Source organism: Pteropus vampyrus, unplaced genomic scaffold (genome assembly GCF_000151845.1).
Source record: "Pteropus vampyrus isolate Shadow unplaced genomic scaffold, Pvam_2.0 Scaffold90, whole genome shotgun sequence".
Classification (NCBI taxonomy): domain Eukaryota; kingdom Metazoa; phylum Chordata; class Mammalia; order Chiroptera; family Pteropodidae; genus Pteropus; species Pteropus vampyrus.
Window position 1 is genome coordinate 127,268 of NW_011888871.1, and position 10,701 is coordinate 137,968.

Below are 10,701 nucleotides of genomic sequence, written 5' to 3' on the forward strand. Positions count from 1 at the left end.
CCCACCCACCTCACACCTCCCTCTCCCTGCAGCCCCGACTCCCAGGCCTGAGCAACCTGACCCCTCACCCTGCCTGGACCTACCCTCCCCCGGATCCCCACCCGTGACTCCACTCTGCCCAGGACTGAGGGACACTTGGCATGGCAAAAAGCCACAGAGGCGCCTCGGGCCTGAGTGCCGGACGGCCCCGTGGGGTGGGGGCAGCCTCCCCCTCCCACTTCAGGATCAGACTCCAGGGCAGCTGTGGGAGACCAGGAACCTTCCAGAATGAAATGCAACCCGCCCGTGGGGTGGAAGCCTTCCTGTCCCTCGGGTGGGCAGTGCTCAAGGAACAGGCCGATAACTGCTGGAGCCCCAAAGAGTGCTGGGGTGCTGGGGGCGGGAAGGGCAGCGCTGCTCTGGCCCCGGCCAAGGGGTGACCTGGACAAGGCTGCTTCTGCTCCAGACCCCACGCTGTCCTGTGACCTGGGGAGCAGGACAGGGCGGCAGGGACCCTGGGTCCGGGACCCCTGGTTTCTGGAGGAGCAGGAGGGGGTGTGGTCACGCCGCGACTCCAGGCCCTCAGGGGCCCCCAACACCTGCATCTGCATCCTGGCCAGGAAGCCCCTCGGAGCCCTGGCTGGTGGGTCTCGCTGACCTCAGACCCTGCCTTGCGGGAGGCCACCAGGGTGTGAGCCTGGGTCTTCACTGCTTGTCCCCTCGCTCAGCAGATCTCAGCAGCCCCAGTACCTGGCTGGATCTGAGAGGGGCTCCGGGGACCCCTCCCCATCCCCTCCGCCCTGCTCCAGGCCCCACTGGTGCTGGGACACGTGACGACTCAGAGGAGCCTCTGCTGCCAGGAGAGCCCGGCCCCAGGGCAGACAAGGTGTGGATGCGGAGCGGCCACCCGCATGCAGCCTCCCGGCGTGTGGAGGCGGAGCGTGTGCCAGGCCTGCCCGGGTGCCATCAGGCCCGGTCGCTCAGGACCCGCACGGCAGCCACTGGGGCCCATTTTCTAGACGAGGCAAAGGGGCTCGGAGAAGGGACGAGAGCTGCCAGGGTTGGACCCTCAGGCCTGGGCTGGGCCGTGGGGTTCTCACCCGGGCCCCCCACGCCCCCCCGCAGGCGAGCACCTCCCTGTTCCCGCCCAGGTGTGGTCTCTCTGCCCAGAAGCTGGGCTGGGACCCGGGCCCGCCCCCGCCACCATGGCCTGTCACTGCTCATAAAACCTCTTGTTTATGGGTCGCGCCACCACCCCAGGAGGGCCAGCCAGGTGGCCCTCAGAGGGTGTCCTCAAGCAGTGCTGCCACGGGGCGGAAGGCGTGGGGAGGCAGTGTGGTGCAGCGGGCAGTCACCTCGCCGTTGGTGGCAGGCTGGGCCACACCCCGCCTACGTGAGCTTGGACAGTGGCTGGACCTCAGGCCGCTGTCCCTCCAGTGCTAGCCCCTGCTGGATTAGGAGGCCTGAGCAGAGCTGAGCAGACCCTCATCTAGGCCTCCACGGTCCCTGTACGGTCCTCGGCCCAGCAGAGCCCTGTCTCTGAGGCCACCGGCCCGTGCACTGCCCCTCCTAGGCTGCGAATGAGGGAGAGCAGAGTGTGGCCCAGGTTCCGGCACATTCCACTGAACATGCTCATGGCGGGTCGCGCCGACCCACCATCGTCTCTGGGACTGCAGTCTCAGTGGTAAGTGGGTGGACGGGCCCCGAGCTGCTGAGACCACTCAGCAGGGCAGTGAGGCCACACACACAGCAGCAGGCCCCAGATGTCCGGCTCCCACGGGCACAAGGGCGGGTGGGGGGCCCGGCCAGGGCGGCTGGAAGCGGTGAGGGGCCGGCTGCAGCAGCGGGCGTGGGGTCCAGCAGGGGGCGTCCCACTGGGGTGCCCTGTGAGCCCCTCAGCCCAGGCTGCACCAGCTCCAGTGGGTGCCCACCTCCAGCTGGGAGGGCCTTCCAGGGCCTGTGGGCACCCCGGTGTGTGAGGGGGTGCAGGCAGGGGCGCAGGGCCCGCCGACTCGAGGGAAGCGCAGCACCCTGCCCACTGTCTGCTGTCCGTGGGCACGACGGTTCTCCTGTGGGACTCCGGCCACCTCAGCACAGCTCCTGGGCTGGGGCACCAGCTCCGGGGGTGGCAGGTGAGGGACGTGGGGTCGCCGAGGGGGTGCCCCGGGAAGCGGGTGGGAAGGGCAGGACGCGCGGTGGCGAGGGAGGCCGCCTCATGTGGACTCTGGCCTGCTCTCCACACCTGTGGGCCACACCCTGTCCAGTCCTCTGTTGGGGCCACAGCCAAGGCAAGGGAGACTGTGCAAGCCGTGGGGTGAGGGGGGCCTCGGGTGGGCAGGAGGAGGGACCTGGGCCACCACAAAATGCCGCTCTGGGCAAATCCCTGCCACCGGACGAGCCCCGAGTGGGTGCGTGCTTGGGGAAGATGGGCCCCCTCCTCCAGGGAGGCCACCAGGAGAGCACGAGCCCTTCACTCAGTCCCTTCCTGAGCGGGAGCCCCAGGAAAACAGTTGAGGTACACAGAAGGTGGGGTTCTCTGTCCCGCCCCCACCCCAGCCCCTGGCTCAGAGAGGGTGCTGAGACCTTGCCTTTCTCAGTCTGGGAGGGTTTGGGGAGGCTCTCAAGGAACCCCTACCCCTGGCTCAAAGGCACTGCCACCCTCCCTGCCCAGCCTCCTGGGTGACAGGGAGCCCTGCAGATCCCCGGACCAGGCTGGCCTGGCACAGCTGGGTGGGGAGCGATGGGCTGGCCACGGGAGAGCAGGGGCGGGGAGCAGGGGGAAGAGGGGAGGAGGCCGGGGGAGGGGAGGCTGAGGAATTGAAAGTGCATTCCCGACAGATGACGTAGCTCTGCAGCCTGGGGGGGGCGATGCCCTTCTCTGGGAGGTCCCTGGGATCCCTCCCTCCCGACAGGGAGGTGGGCGGGGCCAGGCTGGAAGGAAGGAAAAGTCCAGCCTGGGCCCCCCACGCTGGCTCCGCTCAGATGCCACCTCCTCCCCGAAGCCGCCTTCCTTCCATCCCTCCTGGGGGACCTGGGGTGCCTTTGGGGAGCCTGGCTTCGTCCCGTCAGACATGGGCTGGCCTGGGAACTCGTGGGCAGGGCCTAGGGGGCCCAGCAGACACCTGCTGAGTGCCAGAGCTCCAAGGCAGGGCCCCAGGGCTGTTGGCTGTCGCTGGCTGGCGTTGAGGCCCTGGGGAGGCATGGCGGGGTGGGGTTCCCCAGCACCACCCCTCCAGGCTGCCAGGGCCTCTGAGGGGACTCAGCCGGGCTTTGCTGTGGACTAGGCAGGCACTGGATGTCTCCATGCTCCCTGTGCACCAGGCATTTTTCTAGGTGCTTCTGTGACTCCCCATTCACGCCTCCGACCCCTTTCTGTGGGACCGCCACCCGGTTTCTCAGCTGAGGCTCAGTGGGTGCCGTGCGTGCCCCCCCGCTGGGTGCTGAGGCCGCCCTCCGCTGGGCAGCAGGCAGGCCAGGTGTGCAGGGCGCTCCCTCCTCAGACCCAGGCTGGTGGCAGGTGAGCCGGGGTCCTGGAGACAGGGACAGTGGTTCTGGGGGGACCTTCGGGAAGGTGATAAGCCAGGCCTCTGTCCCTACGTCCACTACCAGAGGAATGCGCCCCCTTCAGTGAACAAGGCCTTGCCCAGGCCTGAGTCAGCTTCCTCCCCAGTCTGGACGACTCGGCCACTTGGGGGAGGCCGTGTGGCTCCTGACCCTGGGACTCGTCCTCAGAGGCCGAGGGGACGCTGTACTTCCCTGTACGCCCTCACCAGGGCACCTCGGCGAGGGAGCTCGTGTACCCCTGGCAAACACCCTTGAGTCGAGGGGCAGCAAGTTCCAAAGGTGCCCGTCAGGCCTCGGCGGCCCCACCGACAAAGCCACCAGTTAAGCCACTTCAGACTTCCCGACAGAAACAGAGATCATCAGTCTTTGCTGCTGTTTTAATTTCTCAGTCTCGGGGTGACTTGTTATGCAGCGGTCGCCTCTGGAGACGGGGCCCAGAGTGGTTCTGTAACTCACCCGCGGAACATGCCAGAAAGAGGTGGAGCCTGGGATGGGACCCAGTCACCCGGGCACCGAGCTGCTCTCTTCCAGGGTCCCGCTGCCGGGCTGGGGTTCTGGGATCTTCGTTAGGCACCTTGCAGCCCCGAGGCCTCACCCTGGCCGCACCGAGCTGCTTCATGAGGGGGTGCGGGGGAAGGAGCAGCAGAGTCAGAGGTCCCGTGGCTCTGTGGGCCTCCGACTTCCAGGACCTCATAGGAGGCAGGGCGGGGCAGGCCTGGGCCCTGGCTGGCCCCGGGCCTCGCCGGCAGAAGCATCTAGACTTCCGATGGCTGCGTCTGCTTCTGCCCACGTTCGCTTTGCCGGAGGAGGCTGGTGCGGAGTGCAGAATTATTTATAACGTGTTATCTGCAGGAACAATGCTTTGTAACTTGGGGCGGGCCCAAGACTTGTGAAGGGTGGTGCTGCCAGGACCCAGGCCACCACCTCCCAGGCCCTGCACACGAGGCTGGAGCTCTTCCAGCATCTTCTGGTGGCTTCCTTGTCACAGAGCCATTAGGGTGACTCTGGAGCAGAGAAGGACCTGGGCTGAACAGTCACTGTCCTGTTGAGCACAGACCCCAGGGCAAGGGGACAGTCGTCCTGTGGGACGGGGTGGGGCTGGGACCTGGATGGTGGTGTTGAGATGGGGACCGGTCAGGTTTCAGAGACCCTTCGAGGGTTCCGTCACCAAGACGACGTCCGGGCAGGTGGGAGGAATGTGTGGGACAAGGTCCGGGTCGGCTCCGAGACCACTGCTCTGTGCCCCCAGGTGGACGGGGTCCCTGGCTGGCTTGCAGAAGGTCTGGGGCCGTCATGGCCGTGCTCGGGCTGACCTGGGCATCCACTGGGGGGGTGGTGCTGAGTGGGTGGTTAGCTTTGGGGGTCTGGGGTTCAGGACAGAGTGCCAGGCTCGATACCCCCTGCAGACTCGCCAGCCTGGAGGTGGCATGCAGCTGTGAGACTGTGTCGGCCTGTCAGGGACGGAGCAGGTGGCAGGAGCTGGCCGTGGGCTCGCCAGAGAGAGGGGGGAGGGGGCCGCTGGGAGACGAGGAGCTAGCAAAGCGGACGAGACCCGGCAGCCCGGGGGACGCAGCAAATCAGGAGTGGGGTGTCCTGGAAGCCAGCGAGGGGAGCGTGTCCGAGAGGGGGCGTGGCACTGGGCCCCATGCTGCTGTTAGGTCCATCAGAGACCTGACTGACCAGTGCCACAGTCTCACGAGCCCCTGGGGGGCTCGACAATGGGCTGGGGTGTGGGTTGGACACAGGAGTGGGCATCTGGCCCTTCCTGGCCATGGACAGCCTTCCGAGGAAGAGCTCCGGTCTTGGGCCAGAGCCACCGAGAATGGGGCTCTTTCTCACTCCGTGTGGATGAGGAAGCCTAGGCCACTTCCTGTCACCATGGGGGACTTGGCTGGAAGAGGACGTTGCAGTAGACAGGACCACTGAGACGGAGTGGGACGCTTGATCAGACCGCTCCTGAGGCCGTGTGCGTGGGCCGGCCAGGCCGAGAGGCGGGTGAGCCGCTTGTCCGTGTGTGTGTGTGTGTGTGTGTGTGTGTGTGTGTGTGTGTGTGTGTGTGTGTGTCCACCGCACCTCCGAGGGGTCGCGGCACGAGGGCAGGGTCAGTGCAGTTCACGTGTGTCTCCGGTGCTGAGCACAGGGCGCACACGCGGTCCAGCGGGCACCCGATAAGTGTTTGTCGTCGAATGAGTGCGTCTTAGGCACCGTCAAAGCGGGAGAGACAGGCTGAGTGATAAACACGCCCAGGGTTTCAGCCAGCAGGTCTGGAAGTGACTCTCCTGTAGATCGAGGCAGGGTCGTGGGTGCCGGGCAGTTCTGTCTTGGATTTCTTGGGGTGAGGGGCGCTCCATGACCTTGGCAGCACTGAGGGGTCTGGAGGGTCAACAGGAGCTGCTGGCATAGGGCACAGGGTGGCCCCGTGGGGCTGTCCCCCAGCCCGACAGGCATGGCCGTGTTCCCTGCCCCACCTGGCCCTGCCTGCGCCCCTGTGCAAGGCCCTCGGGGTACGGCAGAGGCGCCCGCTGTCTGCCCGCCGTGGCGCGGTGTCTGCACAAACGTCGCTGCGGGCAGCCGTGTCTTTAACGAGACGGGCGAGCACGGTCTGCCCTCGGGCTGCGCCCGGCTCTGTGCTGAGCACCTTTGGCGTCACTTGGAGTGACCCAGCGGGCAGCTGCCCCCGCCCTGTCAGTCCCCTGCTGGCTTCGAGGCTCGGAGAGGTGAGGCAGCTAGCCAAGGGCTGCACGGCCAGCAGGTGGTGGCGCTGTCCTGGTTCCTCTGGGCCTCGGCCTGCCCTCCTTGTAAGCGCCCCTGTGACGCCCAGGGGTGGGTGCACAGTAGGTGCTCAGGCACCTGAGGCCCTTGTGCTGTCCCCAGGGGGAAGCACCTGGCTGCAGAGAGGCTGCGGGCCTCTCCCACACACCTGGAGGTGGCCCTCAGGTCACAGCAGGACAAGGGTAAGGTTATCTGACAGGACTTTGCTCTCCTGTTGAGAAAAACACTTCTCCAGAGTCACAAGCAAGGAGGTTTTCCAAGTTCACTCTCTGCTTGGCCCGAACCCTCCCTGCCCCATCCACCTGTCGAAAGGGCAGATTGCGTGTCCCCAGGGAGGAAGGGGCTGCAGGGTCCCCCAGAGCAGAGTGAGCCCGCGCTGCGGTGCCCGCCCCTGCTCTGACTGGCCAGGCTCATGGTGGGGGGCTGAGGGCAACCTGACAAATCCTAGACTTGGGGTCCAGCCTGGCCCATCGGAGCTCCGTGCCCCCCACCCCAGGCCCGTGACATGCGGCCCTGACGCTCTGAAAAGTGTGGGTCCGGGTGGGAGTGAGGGGGCCGCCGCGTGTCCCCTGCGGAGAGAGCAGAGGCGGAGGCTGAGGGCCCAGCGTCCTGAGGCCGCGCACCCTGGGGCCCAGCAGCCACGCGACCGGCACCCGCCCCCGCTTCCTTGGGCCGCTTTGCGCTGGGCCCTTGTCACAGCAGCCACGAGTCCTGACGCCTACGGAACTGCAAGGTGGAGGTGGCTCTGACCGTTTCTCTGCGTGACGGGGACTGCGGGTCCCCCTGCCCGGCTTCCTCCGCCTGACCCTCTGAGCCCGCGGACGTGGGCATTTGGGGGCCTATCTGAGGTCACGTCCCCACACGCTTAGCACGGTGCCACTCACACAGGACGCGCATCCGTCGAAGGGCCACCGAGCCGTGACGTTCCCTGAGGGGCCCCATCTCCATTCTGCTCGGGCTCCCCGGAGGGGAGCAGTCACGGCCACAAATGCGGGCGCACTGGGGGGCGTCGTTCTGCCTCCTACTCATCTCCCCACCCCTTTATCTCCCGCCCCCTCCCCCCGCCTGGCTTTGCTCCCCTTCTTCTCCGTGCTGCTCTCCCTCAACGTCTCCCCACCCTCCTCCCTTCCCCATCTCCTGCCCCACCCCCCAGGCCCGGCCTCAGGGAGCCACAGTCCATCCCCAGAAGGTGGTGGCTTCCCCGGGTGGAGCCCACTGAGGCCCATCGTTGCCTGTGCCCTGCCGGCTCCCGGGGTGGGGGCACCTGGGCAGCACATCGTGGACTCCCGGACACCCAGTGAGAAGAAGCTGGCCCGGCGGCCACACTCTGACCGCTGCGGATGGCACTTGGAGGACGTGAGCGCCCGCGCTCGGCCTGGGGTAGCTGGGTGTGAGCGCACGGAGCGATGTCGCTGTCCGCACGGAGCGATGTCGCTGTCCGCACGGAGCGATGTCGCTGTCCGCACGGAGCGATGTCGCTGTCTGCACGGAGGCACCGTCTTCCCAGCCGATGCCTGAGTGGACACGGGGCCCGAGCACGGGAGAAGGGTAGACGGACGTGTCTGATCACGGTGGGTTTAGGTCATTTCCAGCGTTTGCTCTTCCAAGTTGCCCTGGACCCTTTGATGGCTGTTGTGTGTGGGCCACTTACTCAGCCAGGTCCCCAGCCACAGGGGCACAGGGTGGGGCCACGGCCACCCGACTGGCTCCTGACAGCCGCCACGGACACCAGCCCTGGGAGGTCAGGGGTGTCCCCGGCCCCTCCTACAGCTTAGGTTGTCTGTCCCAGAGACGGCTTCTGTCCCCTTAGGATAAAAGTCCACATTCCTTCAGTCTCAAGGCCTAAGCGACCTGCCTACCTCTCTCATCTCCCAACAGCCAGCTGGCTCCTGCCCCAGGGTCTTTGTGCATGCTGTTACTGCTACCTGCAAAGCTATATCCAGGTCTTCCCCAAATCGGCTCCTTGTCACATAGGCCTTCCTGACCACCCCGGAGCCCTCACCTGACAGTGCCTTCCTGTGTTTGTCACTCGCTCATCGTTTCCCGAGGCCGTGGGCGCCATCCTGTGCAGTCCCCCAGTGCTCCGCACAGTGCCTGGCACATGTGTTTGTTCAATGACTACTTCTTGAAGCGCCCTCCGAGCTGGCCGTTACCCAGGGAAGGTGGCCCAGCGCTAAACGGCCTGCTCGCTGTCACACAGCCGGGAGGCTGGGCATTACAGAGTAGGAACTGACCCCTGGCCCGCTGGTCTCCAGGGCTCTGCTGCCTTCTGGGAGGAGGCAGCATCCCCCTCCGCCCCGAACTCACCTGGTGAGCCCTGCCACGTAGATGTGAACTCTGGGTGTCTATACTAGCCTTGTCCAGGAGAAAAACAATTTGAGCCACATATGGCATTTAAAGTTTTCTAGTAGCCACATTTAACAAAGGAAAAGCAAACAGGTGAAATGAATTATCATCACATAGTTTAATCGACATATCAAATGTTGTCATTTTGACATGATTAATTGATATAAAAATTACTAATGAGAAATGTTACGCTCTTCACTTCCACACAAAGTCCTCTAAGACTGTGTGTGACTTAACCGTCTAGCACGTCCCAATTCCGACCGGCCACATCTCCAATGCCTGATGGCCACCCGGGGCTAGTGGCTCCCGGACTGGACAGCCCAGGTCTAGCCTTCATTTCTTGGAGCTACCAAGTGTCCGACGATGTAGGTTTTCACACACAAAATATTAAAACATTGATTGTGGGCTCACAGGCTATTTTAAACTTCATTTCCAGCTGTATATTTAGAAAAGAAAATAAAATCATTTAATAGGGAGTTTAAAAAAAAGCCGAGCTTGACCTCCCTGACTCTTGGCTGTCTTCTCCCTTTCTGGGGAGCCTGAACTGGAAAGGCTTGATCCCCAGCTACTGGGGGCCTGGGGCGCCGTAAGGTAATGACTTAATGAGCCCCTGTCTGGGCACTTTTGATCTTCAGGGAGCAGTGCCCACTTGGCTGAGGCTGCTCCAGGGTTAATTGCCCTGATCCAAGAAAGCCTTGCCCAGAGATAAAGGACTGCAGGGCTCCATCATGACAAATTGTTTTGCGATCTGCTCTGGCACCAGTGGAGGCCCAGGTGTGGACGGTCAGCTGGCCCCCACCCCTAGGACCCTGGCGTGCGCAGATGGGCAGCGGGCTCTGCAGGTGTGTGTGTGTGTGTGTGTGTGTGTGTGTGTGTGTGCGCGCGCAAACACGTGTGCATGCTCTCTCCTGGGCAGGACGGAGACTCTCTGTTGGGGAGGCAGCTCTGCAAGGGGGGAGGGATGATCCACCCCCACTTTCCGGATGAGAGAACTGAGACTTGGAGCAGTCTAGGGACAAACCACACCAACAAGGTCAGGGTCAAGGGGCACATGGCAGCCAGGCCTGGCGTGCCCCTCCCCGTCCCTCTGCACTTTGGGACTGGGGATCGGGTGTGGGCTCCAATCTTGCTGCCTTTATCGCTGGTGGCCACATCATCCTCACACATTCGTCTGTGACCTGCGGGACAAATGCCACCTAATTCCATCCTGTGCCTCAACAGAGCATGTGCGCAGGGGCCCCAGCCTGTCTTCACTGCTGGGACTGAGGGCATCTGAATGCTCCGTCTAAGAAATGGGGGCGGGACGTATCTGCACTGCCGGGGGTCTGTGTGAGTGACACGAAATTGCATGAGGCCGAGATGACTCCCACGGTGAAGTAACAGTGTGGAGTGCCAGCTGGTGCCAAGCCCCTGGCGGAGTTTGAACAGGGTGAGCTGGGGTGTAGGGTGAATGCTGGCTGCACACCACACAGGGCGCTGGGCCCTTTGACAGGCCCCCTCCCTCCTCCGAGGGAAGGACAAGGCCCTTCCTGCTCCTCCCCAGGCCGGAGGGAAGCAGTCACCTCAGCTGCGTCTATTTGGAACACCTGACTCACGTAATTACGGGCCTGCGGGCACGTGGGGGCGCCCGGGACGCCGGAGATGGCCCGGAAGCACCGGCTCCGGCTCCGGCTCTGGGGGCGACTGGCCCTCCCCGCCGCCAGGTGCACCGTCACCTCCCACGAGCACCTCTTCAGCCGGGAGATTCCCCTGCGCCCCCTTCTTCCGCCGCGGCCTCTGGCTGGCCTGCGGGGCCCGTGCTCGCCGCCTGAGGTCTTCACGCGCGGAACCGGAGTGGGCGTGGCCGCCTGGGTCCCGCGGCGGAGCCCCGAACGCCGTGCCTGCGCCTCCTGACTCAAGTATATTTAGCCTCATTATCGAATGTTTGCAGTGAACCGTGTGAACCTAATAGCGGCTGGAAGTGAAACTCGATTCCCAGGCAGAAAGCAGCACGTGACCGCGCCTAAGCAGGGGGATCGCCCTGCCGGCGGGGCGCGGCGG

At 64.6% G+C, this 10,701-nt stretch overlaps 1 protein-coding gene across 3 annotated transcripts in view; it reads left to right on the plus strand.

Annotated features, from left to right (window-relative positions):
* LOC111742271 (collagen alpha-1(X) chain-like) overlaps nucleotides 1-7,732 on the plus strand; it is an 8,897-nt gene extending 1,165 nt beyond the window's left edge. The window contains exons 2-3 of one of the 3 annotated variants that reach the window (XM_023532781.1): nucleotides 708-865; nucleotides 1,553-7,732. In XM_023532781.1, coding sequence (XP_023388549.1) covers nucleotides 708-865; nucleotides 1,553-2,662 — 1,268 coding nt within the window. In that variant the 3' untranslated portion in view covers nucleotides 2,663-7,732. Of the gene's footprint in view, nucleotides 1-466; nucleotides 623-707 lie in introns of those variants that run through there. The other 2 variants (XM_023532782.1, XR_002781240.1) reach the window with 2 other exon arrangements.
* The last annotated feature ends 2,969 nt before the right edge of the window (nucleotides 7,733-10,701 follow it).